Genomic DNA, 22,413 nt, shown 5'->3' with positions numbered 1-22,413 from the left:
AAATATATAAATTTCAGGGGTAAAATGTGTTCTTAAAAATGATAAAAAGAAATGAAAGAAAGAAAGAGGGACTGGTGGGGTGTCTTGTCTTGAAATGAAAACCAATTGACAAAAATCCATCACGTGGGATATCTGACATCCACACATCATCCTACTCTCCTTCGTGGTTTCCTCTTTCGATGACTGCTTTCTGGTGGGAGCAGTGATTTCAGGCTCTGTTGAAGATGTATTATTTCCCTAGGCAGTGATTGACAGCTCATTTACAATTTATAGATAATTTTAAATATAATAATATTTTTTATTATATTTAAATACATTAAATTTAAATTAAATTTAAAATAATATTATTTTATTAGATAGTTATATACAAATTATTATTTAGCATAACTTTATCATTTGCATTATTTAATAGCACACCATAAACTTTCTTAATATATTCACAATTATTGCTTACTCCTACTCCCCTCAATTATTGCCTACTCGTCTCTTCCTTGTTACCAAATCATATTATTTTTGTCTACAGTTTAAAAATGTTTGGTCTAGCATATACTTTTTTTTAAAAAAAATAAAATCTATAAAAAAAAAAAACTAACTTTTTCATTTTAGTTTCCATATTTTTTAAATATAATATTCCAGATTTACAAAATGGCATTTCTTTTTTTTAAGAAGGAATAGATTTTACTATTAAAAAATACGATCGACTTTTTATATATATTGTTGGAAATATTTTCAAAATAAGGATATATTATATTTATTATTTGTATTATTTTGGAGTTGATTTTGAAAGTTGTGAATTATTTTAGAAAGAGAGAAATTAAGGTAAGTGACATTGTGACGTATCTTGAAGTAAACTTTTCTCTCACTATTTTATCTTTTGCAACCATTTTTGCACCAACAATCTTAAGACAATATTTGATTATTAATGATGCATAGTTTGAGAGAGTTTGGTTCAGTTTTATAAAACTCGAACGCTTTGATGAAGCCAATTTTCGACTATGGCAAAAGTAAATGCACTTCCTATTAGGCCAACATATTCGTATAGAATAAGAGATAAGGCTTAGAGACATTAATGAAGAGCGTAACTCTTTGACGTCCAACATGTATATGGTAGAGAAAGGAAAGACCCACAACCCCGGACAACCCAATAAATCTAGATATGAAAATCGGAAGAGAAATAATAATTTTGGAAAAAAATAAAATCACTTCCAAAATGAGAATCAAAAGAATTTGGGGGTAAGTTGCTTTCATTGTGGCAAACAAGGGCATTACAAAAGAGAATGTCGTTTTATTAAAAAGAAAAAACAAGACTCGGGTTCTAGAGATAATTTTGAGGCTATGGTCTCTGAGATCAACACTCTTGAAGGAGATAATTTCTGGTGGATTGATTCAGGAGTAACAAGACATGTCTGTAAGGACATGAGTCTCAACAAGACATGTTTGTAAGGACAGGAGCCTGTTCAAGAGTTACGAGCCAATGGAAAAAGGTCATATTCTTTATATGGGGGACTCATCCACTCTCATAGTTAGAGGCAAAGAATAAAAATAGAGTTTACCTCCAAAAAAAATCTTACTCTAAAAAATGTTATCATGAACTAGAAGTTCAAAATAATATTGTATCTAGTAGTCTTCTGAATAATTATGAGTTTAAACTAATTTTTGAGTCAGATAAATTTGTACTGATCAAAAATGGTAATTTCATGGGAAAGAGATATCTCAGTGAAGGCGTTCGAGGCATCAAGGCGTGTTAGCGCGTGTGGAAATAAGCCGCGTGTGAGTGCCACACGCCGAGCTTTTTGGCACGACTACGCATCATTCTAGTAGATCGGTGGTTAGCAAATGTGGTGATGGGACGCGTGTCGACTAATGGCAGCCAGAATATAGTAGATTTGACCAAATATTTCATTCATAAACATCACTTAGATACAATATATTTTTTAATTTTTAATTTTTAACTTTTTTATCTAATCAATACAATTTTTCTAAACTATTAAACAAAACATAAAAAATAATACTACTTTTTCAAGTTCTAAAACAATACTTTTTCTCACACTTCTTAAAATTTAATAAAATATCTTAACTTAAATAATTTCATTACTATTCACTTATATATTGAGATGTTCTAAATATATAAATAGACCCATAAGCCTTCTTTATCATTTTAACTTTTATTTATTGTTTGATTATTAGTTTCTAAAATGATGTTATTATTTTTACGTGTCATTTTATCAATGAAGCTTACGTGATATATTTAATGGAAGTTTAATGGTACAATAACATAATGATCAAATTTTAGTATCATATAATTTGATTCGTAAAATTTAAAATTTATTTTTTAAAATTAAATTATTATAAATAGTATGTAGTATAAGATTTTTTAAATAAAATTATTATGGACCTTTCACATCACTGGAATATTAAGAAGTGATTTTTTTTTTTTTACAAAAAATCAACTTTTAATTTTTTTATAAATTAAAATCTTATATTTTCAATAAATAAAAAAAAAAAAACGCGTGAGATGTGAAAATAGTAAGGGTGATACTACAGCCCCCGTTGGGGGCTCCCGCTGGGATGTAGTGTTATTTTATATGTGTTTTGTTTAAGTAATTTTTTATATAGATCTTTTATTATTTTAAAATATTTTAAAAAAATAAAATAAATTTAAAACATCATTCAGAAAATATTTTCTTAATTAGAATGTAAAAAAATATAAATTAAAAAATACTTTCTTAATCATGAAGTAAAATAAAAAATTATAAAAAATATTAAAAATAAAATAAAATAAATTTAGAACATCATTAAAAACACTTCCTTAATTAGAAAGTAAAAAAAATTCATTAAAATATACTTTCTTAATCACGAAGTAAAATAAAAAATATTTTTTTATGATTTTTTATTTTACTTCGTGATTAAGAAATATGATTTTTTATTTTACTTCGTGATTAAAAAAAATATTTTTAAATTTTTTTATTTTTTAAAAATAGTTAAAATTATTAAAAAAACCTATATAAAAAATAATTTAAAAAAAAACACATAAAAAAAATATACTAATCTCCAGCGGGGGCTCCAAGCGGGAGCTCCCAGCGGGAGATATAGCATTTTCCAAATAGTAATAGCTTTGGTTGGAAGTTGGAAGAAGGTGAAAGTCAACTACCATATATAAATGAGAAAAAGAAATATCTAAATTATAATGAGCGCAGGTGTAAAATGTGTTCTTAAAAATGATAAAAAGAAATGAAAGAAAGAAAGATGGACTGGTGGGGTGTCTTGTCTTGAAATGAAAACCAATTGAATGGCGAAATCTGTGCAAATGACAAAAATCCACCACGTGGGATATCTGACATCCACACATTATCCTATTCCTACCACCTACGACACTGCTACTGATTCCTCTTGTCTGGTGGGAGCAGTGAATTCAGGCTTCGTTGAACATTCATTATGAATAATGTTAGAGCGGAGAGCTCGTTTTTTGTGTGTTTTTTTAAGTTACTTTTTATATAATTTTTTTTAATAATTTTAAATATTTTAAAAAATAAAAAATTTAAAATATTATTAAAAAATATTTTTTTAATCAATGAAGTATTTTTTAATAATTTTTTAAATATTTTTAATGATATTTTTAATTTATTTTATTTTTTAAAAATATTAAAAAAATTTATATAAAAAATTAATTAAAAAAATACATAAAAACACATGAAAACATATGCTATAGCTCTAACAGGAGCCTCAAGTGAGAGCTGTAGCATCGTCCATTTATTATTTCATAGCGCATCAGAAATTTTTTCAGAAAAATTGTATTCATCATTTTATACATTATATATTTTTTTATATATTTTTTTTGTTATATATTTAATACATAAATAATAAATAGAAAATTTTAATAAATTAAAAAAAAATAAAATCAAAAACAAAATTTAAAAACATTTTAAAAAATAAAATATATAATATGTAGAAATAATAAATAGAAAACTCTATTCACAATTATTGCCTACTCGTCTCTTCTGGTTACCAAATCATTTTTTTTTTCTACAGTTTTAAAAATATTAAAATCTATAAAAATAAAAGAAATATAATTCATCATGTAAATAATGTAAGGGGTGTTGGCATCAATGGCAAGAACCATTTTGACGTGAGGTTTGGCTCCGTTTGGTTTCTAAATTCAATTGAGCTTATCTGAATTTAATTTAACTTTAAATTGAATCTAATATCTAAATATTTAATTATTTAATTACTAAATTCATTCTAATTCAAAATATTTTTATATATAAGACTCATAATCTTTTTCAACTTAAAACATCTTTATATATAAGATCTATAATTTTTTTTAATTTTCTATAAAAGTATTAAATTCATATTACTATCTAAACACACTTTAAACATATTTATACTTAATTCATTATTATTTATAAAATAATTCAATTTAATTCAACTTATCTTAACTTAGCTTCGTTTGGTTCCTTAAATATTCTCAATTCATCTCAATTCATCATTACATTTTTTTCAAATTTTAACACAAAATATAATAAATAATTCAATTTTTTCAAATCTCAAAATAATAATAATATTAAAAAATAATATTTTAACAATATTTTATCATCTCAACTCACTTCAGTATCCAAACACAACCTTAATATCTAAACGCAATCAAAGTCATCACAACATACTCAAGAGCGCGTGACGCTTTCCAAAAAAAAAAAAGTTTGGCAAACAACACGTCAACAACAGTAGCTCCGGGAACGAAGCCAGAATTGAAATGTCGATTGACCGATATTTTGGGATCTAATATGTGTGGTTTTTTATTTCTATTTTTTAAAATAACATTATTAGGATTTCACTTCTTTCAATAACCAAATGGAACCTCTTGTAAACGTAAGCAAAGCGCACAAATATTAATCTCATTTACTTCATTTAAGTTTCATTTTGTTAATCAAATGAGATAGAGTTGAAAGTTAAATATAATTTTTTAATATAATTTTATTTTAAAAATTTAAAAAATTAAATTATTTATTATATTTTAAATAAAAATTTAAAAAATTTATAATAATGAGATGAGATAAAATAATTTATATTTTGTTACCGAATTTTAACTTTTTCAAAAAGGAAAAAGTTTTTTTTTGAAAAAAAAAATTATTAGTATAAATTACTATTTATTAATCCACATCTCACATTCTATAAAAAATATTCATACATCTTATAAAAAAATTATAAATATGAAATGTGAGAATAAACAGTAAATGATTAATAGAATTTCTCTTTTTCTTTTGTCAAATATAGAAAAAGGTTAATCAAATGGAAAATGGGTAGGATAATACTAAAAAATAAATAAATAGAATTCATGACGAAACAAGGGCAACTTTAGTCGGAACAAATTTTGAAGTGGCACTGTCAACATACCTCGCCGGCGATCATCTTGTAATTAGATCAAAGAACTAATGAGGAAGTGAAGTCGTTCGACATTTAATGGATTCCACAAAGGAGAAGACAAATTAATACTCCCAAATTACAAAAGAAAAAAAGATAATAATTATCAACCATCTTATATAATTAGATCAAGATGCAACATGCATGGTAAATCTAGTGGTACGTGCGCATGGGTACGTAGTGGCAGATTGTATAATATGGCACTTTTCTTTGTAGTCAACGTTTATTTATTGTGTTCTTCCGGTGATGATCAGTTGATCAGCTAATTTTAGTATTTGCTATTATTATTGTAGTTTTTTAATCTTATTCTTATCATTTTCACGTTCTTTCATTCTGGAAAATCCAAAATCCGAAAAAAATAAATGTCACTACGATCATCTCTTATCGATCCATACTGTATGCGATTCATTCATCCACGCAACACGTGTATATAAATATATAGCAAAACTCTATTTAAATATATAACTTTAGGGCTTATAACTTTAAGTAAAAAATTTTATCATTAAAAATCTATTTACTGATTAGTAACCATGTGTTTGAAGTACTTTCGATACATTTTGTTTGTAAACAAATTAAAAAAGTATCTTTTGATGTTGAAAAGATAATCATTTAATTTTTTAAAAATTATGATCATATTATTGAAAATTTAAAAATTGTAATTTCTTAAAGTTGTATGGATATTTTCACAGCCTATTGACAGTCTTTTTAAAACTCAAATTAGGTTTCGCATTATCTAGAAAAGAACGTTTAAAAAAAAAACACAAAAATGATGTTTTTCCTTAAATGTATTTTTTAGCTTATTTAAGATTAAAAAATATTTTAATACATAACACTCAAATAATCTAATTTTTTCACTAAAGAGTTTTTAAGCTATTTAAATAATTTTTAACACTCCTAACGTAATCCCAAACAGGCCCCAAGTATTTCACATCAACTAGTAACTATGCTAAAAAATTATTGATATTTGGACTTTTTTAAAACTACCGTGAGTCTCATAATAATAAGTAGCGTGTTAATATAAAGGAAAAATATTTGCATCAGCCCCACACCAGCACACACTCAACCTATTGAGTGTAAAAAAAAAAAAAAAAAAATGATGTGAAGTGTGTGCTGGTGTGGGGTTGATGCATAGCATTTCCCTAATATAAATAGGCCAAAACTCAAATATATATAAAATAGAACTTATACATTAATGAAACTCTCCCACTTACAGATTGTTCCAACAAGTACATGAGCCACCTAGCTAGTGCAACCTCAATTTTCTGCCTCTCCTTGACCATTATAGAATTTCATTTTTTAGTTGGGTGTTTCCAAACGCAGTTCTCAACTATATATTTATTTTCACGTTTAACTAAATACTTCAATTCAAATAGATATAAACAGCGATAAATGCTCATGTGCAGTCTATACAATACATAAAAATTCCATATGACATCATATCCTCATGATATACCGTCTATTTCTTTATAATCTTATTGCTATTGAAGCATATTGCGACTTCTAATCTTGCGTGTGGCACAAATACTCTCTGAGCCCCACAACCAAGTAAATAAGTGGGAATTGAATTTGCATTGAGTACATGCTACAGCCAAGCCATTAAATGTGGTGCCACAAGTATCACACGGAGCAGAGTACTCGTTCTTCTGGACAACAGTGAGCGGCTGATGTTGATCATGATATTCACGACATGTGAAGGTTCTTCCAAACTTGATGCGCGAATACTTGCCAATAACACAATCGGGATGCGCAGCAAAGTCGCATTCCTTACAATAGTAGAACCACTTCCTTGAGTCTCTACTTTTCTCGCAAATAAAACAATAGTATTCTCCAGAATCGTCTTCAACACTATATGTGAGTGTCAAGTAATCATGTAAATCATATTCATACCTAATTCTATATGGAAGAGTTGCGCATCTAACACACAAGCCGAACGTCTCGCATTTTTTGCATACAAATAAGTGAGAAGGACGATCCTTATCATAACAACCATTGCATATTATTTTATCACGATTCAAACCTATGAAGAGGGAGTGTTGGTGACCTTCATGCTTTAAAGTTTCCGGAAGAGAAGAGCATTGAATATCGAATTTGTTCCTGCACAAGTCACATCTATAACAGAAGCCATGTTGAAAACGGTCACAAGCATAACATCTGAATATGCCACTTGGGGAAGATGCCTGTAAGAGGAGGGTGAGTGGGTGTCGGTGAAGAAGGTGTTGCTTCTTGGAGGAAAGTATAGTACAGCGACCGTGCAGAAAGAAGTTACATTGCTCACAGCTGTAAAACGGGGGCGAGATTGAAAGCATACATCCCTCGCAAATCTTATCATCCTCGAGCTCCTTTTTACTGATGATTAATTTGTGTTCATGACTAATATGTTTGATCTCCGAGACCAAATCAGATTCACAAGGTACCGACTCTGTGGTTGCACTCAGGTCCATGTACTCCCCTTGACACTTTCGTGCGCATTGCAAGTGGGCAGCATATCTGCAATCTTGACAATAATAAACTCCGTACTTTGTTTTTACCTTTCTATGGCAAAGTTTACATAATATGTCGTCCTTCTCCTCTACCATTTGATGAAGAGAACATGTGAGAGTGAGAGAGTGATTATGTACAGTTGTACTGATGGTGCGTGGATAACCAGCACATTTTTGGTGAACCAAGAATCGACAGATGCTACATAGGTAAGCGATGTCCTTGGTTTCCTCACCACAGGCTTCGCAAATGAATTGGATCTGATTCAAGATGGGGACGAAGAGATGTTGGCGACATTCATCGATGCTACTTCGCCAGCGGTAAACACAATTGATGTCGAGGTCAAAATCACACGTATCACAACGGTAAAATAAGCGTCTACTGCATTTCTCGAGGCAGGCGTCACATGTATTAGATTTTGATGGCGCTCTGAGAATAAGGGTGTGGTTTGGGTGCAAACAGTGGTGGTGTATTTCGGGGGGTAGTTCATGGCATGATTTATGAAGTAGGAAGTAGCATTCGGAGCATTTGTAGCCGGGACCCAACACTGGTTCCTGGCACCTCGAGCAAACAGCTTCCTTGTTCCCATCATTTTCCAGATCTTCTTTGAAGACCAACGGATGCTCATGGATGAAATCAATATAATTTACTCTTGTCTCCTCCATCTCCTCACTCTCTCACATGCACACATGCAAGAACATCTGCATTCGTGAGGTTGGGACAAAGGCATAAAGCCACGGTCAAATCCAAGACATAGCCCCAGTGACAATAAGCAATTAAATTTGAAATTAGCAATTGATATCATCTTACATCGAAATCTTTTTTGGAGTAGGAGCCTGACCTGGAAGAATTGCGGATGTTTAGGACGCTGATTTCCGATGACGTTAAGGATTGGAGTCCAAATGGGGCAAATGAAGATCGGTGTCAAGGTGTAGGCTAGAGAAGAAGAGTTCAATACACGTCTGACCAAAAAACCAGAGTTTAACGTTGAGAAAAATATACCATTCACACCAAGATTCTTCTGGTATCAGTATATCAAACCATCACAAAACAGATCTATCCTCGATTTTACTGTCACTATGTATATAGAGTAACCCGCTTTTGATGATGAAAAGTTTGAAAAAAGCAATAGACATCAGATCTAAGATCGGGAAGTTACATTAATAGATGGGGAAAAACTGGCAAAGAGATAACAGATCTGAGGAAAGGGAAAATACAACTATTGTAGATGGATTGCAAAAAAAAAAAAAAAAAAAGAGAGATGGATTGCAACAAAACTACTTAGAACTAGAACTGCAAGCAAGTTATGTGAACTGAAGCTTGAAAATTACAGGATAAAAAAAAGTACCTGCTTGTTGTGCTTTGAGAGAGATACTAAAGGAGTGAAAATACTACTCCAATCCTTATCATCGTGTTTAAATGGACCCAGTATCATGCTGAAAAAAAAAAAATAAAAAAAAATAAATAAACGTGGGGTCGGTACTTTAGCGCTTTCTTTTTTATGTTTTTTTGGCATGATTCATTGACTTCAAGTCTTCCTTTTGTCGCTTCCTCCCCAAAAGGTAAGCACCGGTTTGATATATAAAATTATTCCATTTCATTTTAATTTATTATTATAATTTTTTTAAATTTTTATATAAAATATAATAAATCATTTAATTTTTAAAATTTTAAAATATAAATTATATTAAAAAATTATATTTTAATAATATTTTATTCAAATTTTAATAAAATATTTCACCTCATTTTATTTCATAACCACGTAATATCACTATTAAAATTACGTGTACAGCCACTAATTACAGAAATAGTAATGGCTGGAAAAATAATTGGGTACCTAGATTATTAAATTGGGATGTCAAATCCCATAACTGTCAAACCATACGGAGTTGATTACATATTCTTCCTTGCAAGTTTTTATAAAGAAAAATTCTTTTCCTAAGTTTCATACAATACACATCAATCTTTTTATAATTTCTTTAATTTTATTTTCTTATTAAATGTGTAGTATATAGATTATGAGTAGAATAATTCAATTATTTTAAGAATAATAAAACCAAAAAAAATTTTAAAAAAATAAAAAAATTTTAGTGTGTGGTGTATGGACTTATGAATAGCAATGCTCTTTTACAAAAGGTTATGAACGTCTGTCATGCCTTTACAAAAGGTTGATGGCGAATCCATTCCTTCCAATTTTGGAGTGATGAAAAATATAGATTCGGAGGGTAATGGAGGGATAGAGAGTTTAGTTTCTTCCGTTTCACATTTCACACCAATATTTTCCTTAAGATTTATTTTGCACATTTTACACCAATAATCTGTTTGCTCACCAAGAAAATGCAGGAAAAGAAGTTTTCCTCTTCTAATTGCTCATGTATATTTCTTCAGTTTTGAAGAACTTTAATCCTCTACTTTTTATGCACATTTTTTGGGTTTAGAGCAGCGTAACGCTCTAACTTTTTCACTACCCGAAAGAAAGAGAGGTGTTGTCATAGGTTACCTCCTATGGGTGGGTTTGGGATTTGGGGGAGCCTTCTCCCGCCTACAACGCATCGAATAATGGTTGTTTCGATAACTTTTTCTTTGTCTTTTTGGTTTTTTAATTATAGAATAGGTAAAAGATTGAAGTTAAAAGTTAGAAAACGATGTTCTTACATACTATTTTACATTGGGATCTTATTAAATCCCGAAACAGTCTAGCCATAAGAAGTTCATGACATTTTTTAACTTAGCAAAATTTTTAAACCCAAAATCATTTGTGGTTATCCACGCAAGTCCATTCAAGGAGAGATTTTGTGTTCGTTGATTTGTTACGAGGAAAACAAAAAAAGAGTTACAAAGTAAAAAGGGCAAGAATTAAAATTAGAGGTCAAGGGAAGAGCGAGGAGTAGTTCAGGTGGAGACGGAGTAGACATCCAGTCCAAGAGTCTATTAGGAAAGTGCTATTTCGGTTCATTTTGGAAGCATCGTCATTTATTTCAGTTTGGAAAGTCTACTTCAAAACATGAACTGGTAGAGGCTCAGACATATTACCAATATGCCTAAAAGAGGAAGTAATTCCGAGAAAGAGGAACGGTGGTGGCTGCAGCACAGGTAAGAACCTCACCATCGGCTGTGACCGTGTATGTCTCTGGGTCCACCGTGATGTTTGGAAGTGCATTGTTGAGTTTCATGTCAGCTTTGGTTAGCTGCCTAACCTTGCTCACAGCTTCTACTCTCTTGTTGAGTCCGTATGCGGCTTTAACTCCAATATTCAAAGCTGCCTGTTTGTAAGGGAGATATAAGAAAGGAAAACAAACACAAACTTACTTACAAGAAAGAAAGAGAGGGAAAAAAGAGAGAGAGGGGAGAGGGCAAATTAGAGATTCATGCCTTGCTGACAAAAGCAATGGAGTGAGCACTTCCAGCCTTGCCAAATGCTCCAAACATGGGCCTCATCATTACCTGAAAACGTTATCGCAGTAAGAAAGGAGCTTGATGCCATTTATCTTGAATTCTCTGTACTAATCTCAGCAGAACCACTGTGATTACTGTCAGAATCTGAACAAGATTTTTCCTCATTCATACAATCTATAACTTTCTTTTGAGTCCCCCCCCCCCCCCCCCCAAATCGAATGCAATTTTTCTAACCATCCAAAAGTATGTGAGACCTTTTAATGGTTGGAAGTTCTCGAAGTAGGTTCACTTATGTCTTAAGTAATAAACTTGTGTTTAATTAGTTCATGCATCAAAGTTGGGCACAACCGGCACCTCCGAGTCAGATTTATTATCAAGTTGCAGGTCAATGTTCCAACCCAACAATGAGACCATTTCAAACTGTGGGATGTAATTTCCATTGATGTAGTCAACATATTATAATATCATAAATTCAAAACAATTGCTCGATGTGGATAAACCATGCTCATCAATCTGTCGTGTAACATGCTCCAGAATATAGAAGTCAAAGGAAACTTTACCGGTTCAGGTGTGGGAATGCTTGCGTTTGGATCGCCCATATTAGCCCACGCAACTGCACCACCTTTTACTATCATTTCTGGTTTGGCACCAAAGAAGGATGGCTTCCAAAGAACAAGATCGGCCAACTTTCCCACCTGGAGGAACAAATGTTACTAAGAAAAGGGGAAAATTTGATACACTTCATATTAATATAAGAACAATGTTAGAACTTTTGATAAATCATCCAGAACCCACTGGATCCCATCTTCAAGTCAACTGCAATGTCACGATTTGACAGAATTACTGACTGCAGTTAACTATATCCAGATTTTGTGATTAGGGTATTGGTATCAACTTACTGTGAATGGGTTGGCTTCCTATATTGGATACATTTAGGGGGGGACCAACCAACCACTGATGAACTAATCAAAAACCGAACGAGACTGAATCCAAGTGAATGAGTGAACAAGATAAATGTGATACATTTACTTTTATTTGGCCGACATTGTATTGAGCTCTTAGATACTAGAACTAGCATACCTCAACTGAGCCAACATATTCAGAAAGCCCATTAGCTATGGCAGGATTTATTGTGTATTTAGCAATGTAACGCTTGATACGAAGATTGTCATTGTCTGGTCCACTAGGGTCAATCGACCCTCTTTGTAACTTCATCTTGTGGGCAGTTTGCCAAGTTCTGCTAATCACCTGGTAACAAAAGATTTTGCAAGACCTCTTCAGATACGAAGACTATTAATGCTGTCATATATAAACATCTGGATAAAAAAGACAATATGAGCCACAATAATTAAGGGAAGATTGATAGGACAAACGTTAAGCAGAATTCATCTGTTGGAGTGCACTCAAGAGAATGCTAAGTTGCAAACTTAATATAAGATCATAACTTGTCAACATTAGAGCTTAGCAACAAGCACTTCATTTTATCATGAGGTGACCCTGTCCTACATCCTCAGTAGGATTTGTGTTGTACGTTTGCCAGAGTCATGTTGAGTGGCTGTATCAGCACCCAGAGCCTGTCTCCATACATTGGAAGATGATTTTTCTTAGTTACCTTTAAAAACAGTGAATGTATCTTATCAATCAGAATAACTTGAAATCCACAGTATCAACTAAGCTACCAGGTCTCACGATGTTCTAATGTTTGGTTGACTGTTTTATCAGACAAGTTCTGAACATCATTGCAAATACTAACAGAATTATTCCAACAAAAACCTCTGCGAGGGAATGAAAAGAGAAAAAAGAAAAGGAATTATTAACCTCTCCAATGCGACCCATAGCTTGTGCATCGGAAGCAATGATGCTAATTGCCCCCATATCATGCAAAATATCCTCTGCAGCAATTGTTTCAGCCCTTATCCTTGATTCAGCAAAAGCAACGTCTTCTGGAATATCTTTATCGAGGTGATGGCAGACCATCTGTATGTATTAAAACCCAATTGATAACTGGACATTCAGGTTGCACACTGTATTATTATTTCCATTATTTTTGCATACCAGCATGTCAAGATGCTCATCTATAGTGTTGAAAGTAAAAGGCCGTGTGGGGTTCGTAGATGATGGCAGGACATGTTTTACACCACATACTTTAATGATATCTGGAGCATGACCACCACCAGCACCTTCACTGTCCCAAAGAATCAAGGAAGTAGGACAACCATCAAAAGCTGGAAAGGTTGAAAATAAGGCAAAAAGTAAAAAGTAGATGAACTTCTTGACTCCTATCAACAAGAGAAAGAATTAAAATCACCTAAAATGCTGCAATCAGTCATAGTTATTAGTCATGACAACCTGAAGCTTAGGAAGGATAGGCAGCAATATGCGAAAATATGAACTATGGAAAGGGTGAGAAAGTACTCCCCGTATGACCAAAAAGGGCAAGATGTCAAAGCCACTTTTAAGTAAAATTCCCATCAAGGGGTATCACGGAACATAATTCCTCAATAAACAAATACAAAACATTGATGGCTTTGATATCACTGTGTTATGCAAAAGTAACATTTTAGTTGGCTAACAATAAAGAAGAGGGAGGACGAAAAAAGTCAATAACATATAAGGGCATAGAGTAAGTCCACATTGAAGACAGTCAGGAAACCATTTTTCTGACAAAGACAGAGTATAAAAGGCAGTGGCAAACACCAAATCCAAAACCCAATACACAACAACTCAGTCACTCATAATGAGAGCTATCTGTTAACACTAATTAACTTAGTCCAGCTATTTTCTTCTCTCTATGTTTAGAAAGTGCCGACAAGTATATATAGACCAGGCGAAACTTTACCCATGGTGTGAGGAAAAGGAGCCTCAGTCATATTGCTCCTGAAGAACTAAATTACTGTATGCAACAGCCAAAAAAAAAAAGACGAGACATTGACCAAAAAATGCATTTAATGCCTTGCATAAAGAGCTATAATGCTATAACACTGTGGTGGTAAACTAGCCCACTAATGTCAAGAAACCAACAATGTCTTCTAAGGCAAAAGATTGTCATGAGGCAAAAAGGTGGCCAAGAAAATTCCACAAATCCAGCTAGCTTGAACTCCATGAACGACTTGGAGAGGCTGCAGGACTATCTGAGTAGTGGCTTCTTAGCCCAAATAAATGGTCGGCTATGTTGCTGTGGCTTTCGCGCATAAGAATTTTATAAACCTATTCTTATTCTTATTTATCATCAATTTTTACATGAAATCTAACTTAGAAGACTGAAAACAAATGCCACAAGTATGCACATGCAATTTTTTTTTTCTGGTTGATATTGCAAGCAGCATGCAAATTGTACCTGTGGTAGGTATGAATAGTTCTTCCTTTAAATGCAGCAATAGAATGTTCAACAAATCCTGATTCATTCAAGGTGTCCGTGTGGATATTAACCTGTCCAAAAAACAGATGAAAAACATTTGGGAAGTGATGTTGAAACTCAAAATGGTTTACATAAATGCAAAAGAAATATTCAAACATAAAAAGTGCCTGGATGTCATATTGTTCTGCAACATTCAAAGCATTGTCTATTGCGGCAGGAGTAGTTCCCCAGTCCTCATGCAGCTTCAGTCCCATTGCCCCGGCTCTAATTATTTCATGTAGTTCATCAGGTTTTGCACTGTTCCCCTGAAAAACAAAGATGATAACAGAAGAAAAGTATAAGAAATTGATAGGGATAGAAGAAAAAAGAAGAAACCCCAGGGGAAGCACTAAGCAGGAAAAGATTTTAGAATTCAAAGTTTGCGCTGCCCATTCATATACATAATGACTAGTAAAAAGTCTTCCATAAATGTGTAAAGGGGAAAAAAGCAGAGACAAATTTATGAAACCTATAACAAATTGAGCATACTTTTCCTGTAAAACCAAAATTTAGAGGCATCTCGTCAGTTGATTGCAGCATTAACTTCATTTGTGATATTGCTGGAGTACAAGTTGTCGCACGCGTTCCATCAGCAGGTCCTGTTCCTCCTCCAACTAATGTTGTGGTTCCTACATATAATTATGTTTCAGAAAAACGAAGTAAAAATTACGGAGAGATGATTGTTTCAGTAATTTTCTTTTACATCCAGAGGTTACTCAGATTGCTCAGGGACAGACACCTGAACTCCAGGCACCAAAAAAATAAATGTACTTCATAAAAGCATGTCAAGCAGTAATGAATGATAACGTGCAACCGGACCAAAAATATTTGAGTCTGATTCGCTTCAAGTTATTAATTAAGTTTGATACTATGGAATCGAAAAAGCATCTATGCTGTCCAGATATAACATAAGCATAACAAGATGATTGAGCTTTAATACTTTGTCATCTATATTTAACATGCCACCAATTTTATGAAAGTACAGACACATACCAGTAGTTAAATATTGATGTTTACAAGTTTCCAGTATAGACACATATCATCTATATTTAACATGCCACCAATTTTATGAAAGTATAGACACATATCAGTAGTTAAATATTGATGTTTCACAAAAAAGTATTTCCAGTTGGGTAGCTCACCACTTGATATAGCTTCATATGCCAATTGAGGGCATATGAAGTGGACATGACAGTCTATGGCTCCTGCAGTTACAATCATTCCTTCTCCCGCAATAACCTCAGTGTTAACCTTATTATTGAAAAGGGATGAGTATGTGCAATTAAAATGGTGGGTAATTGAACCATCAATACTATCTGCACTGTGAGTATGGCATTTACCCCGATAATATTTGAAAATACACCATCCATGATGTCTGGATTGCCTGCTTTCCCAAGGGAAACAATAAAACCATCCTTGATCCCAATATCGGCCTTAAAAATTCCACTATAATCAATTATCACAGCATTTGTAATAACTGTATCCAAAGAATCAGCAGGTGGATGCCCACATGACTGGCCCATTCCATCTCTTATAACCTTCCCACCTCCAAAGACACATTCATCACCATAAATAGCAAAATCTCTTTCAATTTCAGCATACAGGTCTGTATCACCAAGCTTAATTTTGTCACCAGTGGTAGGGCCATACTTGTTGACATATTCCTCATGAGAGATTATTTTGCTGAAAGCGGAATGTTCTCCAGTTAAGCCTTCACTGCAAATTCAGTTTGAGGTAAGGCTTTTGCATTTATCCTTATCATTAAATGAAACAATGTACTTATTCAACCAATCCAATTGATGTCCAAAATAAAGTGAAACAAGCAGCACACAATTGCCCAACAGAACGCCTAACCTAGCATTATTTTCTTCCAGATTCCCAAAACCTCTCAAGTTTACAGCTCCCATGACTTCTCTAAATTTAGCATGATCAACTGGACCATCAGCAATGCCATGTCCTCCTCTGATCACTTTCTTACCTCCAATGCTTACAAGTATGACACTTTTAGTTTCCCCAGGCTGGCCAAACAAAACATTTGTAGTACTAAGAATGCATAGAGTCAAATAGCAGAACATGTCTGAACACGTTGATGTAATAAGGGAAAAATAAAACAGTATTCAATTACAATATGATTTAAAAAAACAAGAAATATTTTGCTAGGGAAAAAATTTCTTACACATGAAGGTCATAAAAAGCCAAAAATATAGGCAGAATATTAATGTACAGAAGATAAACCACCCCAGAAGTTTTTGCTGTATTTTCTTGGATAATAGCAAATACTTAAAAAATAAAAATATCAATGAAGGCTGCAAGTTCAACCTCGAATCGTGTAGCTGTCCCTGCTGGTATGTTTAGGCGCATGCCATATGCTTTCCATCGATCAAAAATCAAGTAGGGATTCACCTCAATAAAGTGATAGTGGCTGCCAACCTGAAACAGCGTGGATTCGGTTTTCCATATATTTACTCAGATAAAGACAATATATATGATATGTTTACAGGCTCAACCAGTCATATAAATTGGATGATTCAATATTTTGACACGAATCACTATGCAAAACAAAGTATGTCCATACAACAAGAATCTTAAATTTTTCATTCCTGACTGATGCTGTGTGAAATCACCACTTGTCCCAAAAACTTAAGCTGATGGGAAGAGGTAGATTTTATTATCTTATATCTTAGCACTCCCCCTCACTTGTGGGCCAGACTTTCCCTCAATGAGTAAGCCCAACAAGTAGAATATTTAATTAAATAGGGTAGAGTGTAGAGTCAAGATTCGAACTCAGGACCTCTGCTCTAATACCATGTAAAATCGCCACTTGTCCCAAAAACTTAAGCTGATGGGAAGAGGTAGATTTTATTATTTCATATCTTAACATGCTGCAAGTAAGAACTACCCAAGAAAAACAATTATGTAGGGTATTTGGCGTCTAATTGGTGAGAGGTCTTTGCTATGGTGTGTACCCAATCTCATTGACACCCGCTGTATGCCAGCAATGCCCTATCCCAGACCCATGTTTGATGTGAGGAGCTCCAAAACTGTCTACGCACCCAACATAAAATAGACTCGCAACTGACTGTCAACCACGTAAGCTATACAAACCAATTCAGACTACAGAAAGGGTTTCAACTCTCCAAATAACATAGAAAGCTGAAAAAGTAGGCAGCCTGCCAGTCAAAATATCTTCGAATGATTTTTTGCTTCAAATAAATATCACAATGCAGTATTATAACTCAGAAAACATTCCGAGTTCCATCACCAAATTCTGAAGCTGCAAGGGAATATAGTAGGAAGATGATTGCAGTTAAGTAGATAATTTCCAACTAAATAACCATGGATAAATGCAAATGAGGGAAAAAGGAAAAAGGAAAAGACGAGGATCCCACAAATATAAGGATTAATAGGTTAAATGAAACACCTGAACTGGCCTGTCTCCAGTGTTGACAACTCTGAGGATTACTGCTTTTTTTCCATGATTAAGTGTAATATTTCCACCTCCAAAGATAATCTCGCCAGGAATTTTATTATCTTCTACCCCAGGAAACTTTTCTAGAGAAGGAACTGCCGAAACAAAATGCTATTTCAGCCATGCACATTCAACTCTAAACGTGGTGCATACTCTGAAAAGTTTCTCACAATTAATTGAAAAATGAGAACATGAGGAATTTTATTTTATACATGCATGTAAAGGAAGGGAACAACACCTAGAAAGTGTTTATCAATCACCACAAAAAGCTCATGGATTACTAGAAAATTTAACTTCCCAATTGAGGATCTTCATGTATGCAAAATATTGGTTTAATTCTGATTATGTCCTCAAGCCTTTTTTAAGTTAAATCGCAAGGATGCAAAGTGCCACATCCAGAGACAACAGATGGAGAGTAAGATTTAAATTCTCCATAGGATGCTTCTGCTGACAATAACCTTTTTCCTTCCAAAAACCATATTATTACTAGGCATGATGCTGATGCTGTATTATAGTACCATTACCGCTACACAATCAAGGATAAATTGCTTGTGAAAGAAAGTAGTTCCAAACTTTAAAATACAGGGCCTGGCCTTACCTGGAAGAAAAGAACCATGTAGAGCTAGCTCCAGATTTCCATGTTCACTAGCAATTGCATCGTGAACGGTGATTAACTTAGTGCCATCAGGAAAGGTCCCTTCAACCTACAATTAAATTAACTTGATAATGCAGTTCAAAGCAAGTTTCTTCCTTTTTTTCTCTTTTGATGTTCTCTCTTTTTTGCAGGGGAAGAGGAGGGCAGAGTTTCAGGGTATAACAAGGTGGAAGTTTGATACATGTTTATCATCGCGTAATATGTTTTAAGCTTCTCAAGCCTCAAATCAACAAGTAAACAGAACAAAATCCAATCAACTTTCATACCCTAAAGCAAAATGTACCAGTAAATATTAACTTTCTGAGGTAAATCGCTAGCTCGAATTATTGAAAAAATAAAAAGAAAACTAAAAACTCAGCATCCCTAATTGATGAGTTCACAGGAAGTTCAATAGTAATTTGGAACATAATCACTTTATACCTGTACAGAATCCAAAAGATATGGTACAGCAGGAAGAACTTGTCTCCTGTTAACACACAAGACAACATTTAGTTTCTATACGTCGGAACCTCTGATGATTCACAATGGAATCAATACTTAAAACAAGCTACTATGAACCAACTCTGTGCCTTGTACAACCAACATTAGAGAAAACCAAATTATACATACAATTGACAATACTACCTGGAAAATTATTCGTATATATGTATGTATGGATTTGTTTGTGTATCTAAGTCTGTACCAAAGCTTTGTACAAACAAGTGAACAACGTCATAACAAACATGTAACATACAGAATTCACAATAATACCTTCCTAAAAGTTGTTTCCCAACGTCCATCAACTCCGCCACCGATTTATCACCATCGCGTACGAACTCCAGAATCTTCAAAAATAAAAATAAATAAAAGAAATGAAATTAGTGGTAAAACACCAAATTCTTATTCTCCATGTTCCAAAATACACCGCAAAGATGCAGCTCACTCAGTATCTACACAAGGTTTATACAGCGCATATATTTATTTCTACTTCACGTTTGGTACAGTGCCTCAGAATTATACAGCACCTGCGTAGCAATGAGAGCCACAGCTTCAGTGTAATTGAGTCTTAGACCACGAGCGAGACGCTTCTGTGCTAGGTACCCGGCATTGTGAAGACCCAGTTTCTCCACCTCTCTCGGTGTGAGTTTCATATTTCAGCTCTCACTCTCGAGTCAATGCCTTCACTATCGCGTTTCTTCCTACGGGAAGCAAAGAATTCCTGATCGACCAAGCAACTAAATCAGCAATTTATCTCATCTTAATCGAAAATCTAAAAGAAGACGTAATCGTACGAGGAAATCGAAGATATAGATATAAGTCCAGGTAAATGACAGGAGAATTTGGACCAAGATTCCTGTGGGAAAATTGGGGAAGATATGTGAGTGTACAGTTTGAACTTTGAACTAGTGCGGTCCGACGTTGCACATGGAGAGACAATAAGCGAGACGTGAGTGCTTCCAACTTGTACGGTCCAACGTTGCACTGACAGAGTAGGAGGAGAAAAAAAAGGCTGAGTGCTTTCTACCGATGTCAATGCTTATAAAAAAAAAAATTATATATTATATTATCTTTTTATTTTTATTTTATTAAATATGGCGTAATATATTTATTATTATTAAATAATTACGATCAAAATAAAATAAGAGTGTGGTATATATTATTATTCATAAAAAAATTTAAGTCACGCTAATAAATATGATATTTAAAATTTTTAAAAAATATTTGACAAAATGAATTTTATAGATAAAGTTGTAAATACACGTAATACTACTCTTATTTTATTCTTTAAAATTATCAAAATTTAAAATTTTGAATTAAAAATGTGAGGTAATATTCTTGAAAAATGGTAAACAAAATGAAGTTTTCGAGTCTTGAATGATTTATCTTTTTCGTTTTTGAATTTTAGACATTACCTTTTTCTTTTTAATGTTTACAATTTTTCAAAACATGTCATTTAGTTAAAATAAGATAAAAATAAAAGAATTCGTATAAAAACCTCAAAAGTTCTTTCAAAATTTTGCAAAATCTGTTGATCACTCAGAAAAAATAAGAGTCAACTTTGTTATTTATAAGTAACTTAGATCTTCTAGACAAATAATAATTTAAAATGATATCAAAATTGAATATTTCTATACGAAAATGAAATGAAATAAGCAGTAGATAAGTTTTCAAAGGGTCACGCTGTTCAAGGTACCGTCGCATTAACGGTTGATTTAGATTTAGAAATGGAATGAGATGGTTTTAAATTAAAATTAAATAAAATATTATTTTTAATATTATTATTATTTTATAATTTATTAAAATTAAATTATTTATTATATTTTATAATGATAAAATAAAATGAAACGAAATATATTTTAAATATTAACGGGACTAAAAAATATACAAGTGAAGTGACCCGTTGAGGTCACGAGGACGCATTTGACAGGCCATCCAACTTAACTCGACCAATCCTCGAGTTCTTGTAGAAACGACAGGAGTTTGGTGCTTTTTAGGGATGTCAGCCACGGAGCCAGTATTAATAAACACGGTTTTAGAGAAGGAAAATACAAATGCTAGTTTTACTTTAAAGAAAGCAAAACGACAAGGAGAAGTTAATCAAATCTACACTGTATATATATATATATATATAGGATCTATATTGCAAAATAACTTGGTTCAAGTCATCGTGCTGTCGTTCTCTCCGACACGCACGCTCTGCCCTCAACTGACGTTACCAAGACTCTTTATTATTATTTTTTAAAAGGGTCATGAATCATGACCTGAGATCTCTTCTTTTTTTAATAGTTTTTTTGTTTCATTTGTTTTAATTTTGTAACTTTTTTAGACGAATATTTCTTCAGATCTTCATCAAATGATTAAAGGAAATTTCAACTTGTTAAAAACTAATCTCAAAAGCTAAGAAATTCATTTAAAAAAATAAAAGTAAACAGAAACCAAGACCTAAAAAATGAAGAGTAATGTTGCACAATTTTTCTAATTTTTACGTATTATATTTTTTAAAATTTTAAAATTTATTTTTTAAATTAATTCAATTATTTTATTTATTATTTATATATTAAATATTTGATAAAAAATCATAAAAGTTAAAAAAAATATGATGTGTAGAGATTGTGTAGATTTTTTAAAAAATGAAAAACTTAAAAATAGATTTAAAAAAGAAAAATCAGAGAAACAAATAATTCCAAATCCTTAAACGAGATTTGAAGCGACAGTGAATGAATATTTATACAAGAAATTTTTAACATCATAATATGTTGTAAAAAAGAATTATTCTCATAAGCCGGTTTAAGATTTTCACACCTCACACCTTATGTGATAAACCGAGTTCATTAACAAATGAACCGATTCGTACTCTCTCGCCCGACACGCCATCTCCTCTCCTCTCCTCCCTTCTTCTCTGTGAAGTCAAGCTCCCCTCTTCTCTGTAAATCAAGCTCACCTCTTCAATGACTAGTACCACGTCATATATACTCTAAACACATCCTAAACATCTGCAGACAACATAATTACAATCCAAATAACAACGTTTGGGTTATAGGCAAGGGTAAGGCGATGCTTGAGTTGCGCCATGCATCAAGATTAGTACAATTTTATAATTATTTCGTATTTATTCTCCAC

The 22,413-nt window shown here is 32.7% G+C and overlaps 2 protein-coding genes across 4 annotated transcripts; both read right to left on the bottom strand.

Annotated features, from left to right (window-relative positions):
* Positions 1–6,753: 6,753 nt before the first annotated feature.
* LOC109019684 lies at positions 6,754–9,317 on the bottom strand. 2 transcript variants are annotated; one of them, XM_035684579.1, is made up of 3 exons: positions 9,245–9,317; positions 8,707–8,858; positions 6,754–8,597 (listed from the first exon to the last, which is right to left on the bottom strand). In XM_035684579.1, exon 3 carries the CDS (start codon positions 8,559–8,561, stop codon positions 6,897–6,899), a length of 1,665 nt encoding a protein of 554 aa, XP_035540472.1. In that variant the 5' UTR covers positions 8,562–8,597; positions 8,707–8,858; positions 9,245–9,317; the 3' UTR covers positions 6,754–6,896. The 2 variants fall into 2 exon arrangements, with proteins under 2 accessions (XP_035540472.1, XP_035540471.1); XM_035684578.1 differs by having other exon boundaries at positions 8,738–8,858.
* Positions 9,318–10,758: 1,441 nt separating this feature from the next.
* On the bottom strand, positions 10,759–20,282 carry LOC109014748 (urease-like). Of its 2 annotated transcripts, none has more exons than XM_035684576.1 (19): positions 20,181–20,282; positions 19,818–20,011; positions 19,564–19,637; positions 19,234–19,279; positions 18,757–18,862; positions 18,111–18,253; positions 17,009–17,119; positions 16,544–16,707; positions 16,030–16,405; positions 15,832–15,940; positions 15,179–15,318; positions 14,818–14,955; positions 14,630–14,721; positions 13,348–13,477; positions 13,111–13,269; positions 12,373–12,540; positions 11,853–11,987; positions 11,269–11,340; positions 10,759–11,159 (listed from the first exon to the last, which is right to left on the bottom strand). In XM_035684576.1, the coding sequence occupies exons 2-19, from the start codon at positions 19,941–19,943 to the stop codon at positions 10,938–10,940; spliced, it is 2,511 nt and encodes an 836-aa protein (XP_035540469.1). In that variant the 5' UTR covers positions 19,944–20,011; positions 20,181–20,282; the 3' UTR covers positions 10,759–10,937. The 2 variants fall into 2 exon arrangements, with proteins under 2 accessions (XP_035540469.1, XP_035540468.1); XM_035684575.1 differs by having other exon boundaries at positions 20,085–20,264.
* Positions 20,283–22,413: the final 2,131 nt, after the last annotated feature.

The sequence above is a fragment of the Juglans regia genome, chromosome 13 (genome assembly GCF_001411555.2).
Source record: "Juglans regia cultivar Chandler chromosome 13, Walnut 2.0, whole genome shotgun sequence".
NCBI lineage: Eukaryota > Viridiplantae > Streptophyta > Magnoliopsida > Fagales > Juglandaceae > Juglans > Juglans regia.
Note: the sequence above shows the minus strand (reverse complement) of the source record. Positions and strands in the feature narration are given on the sequence as shown.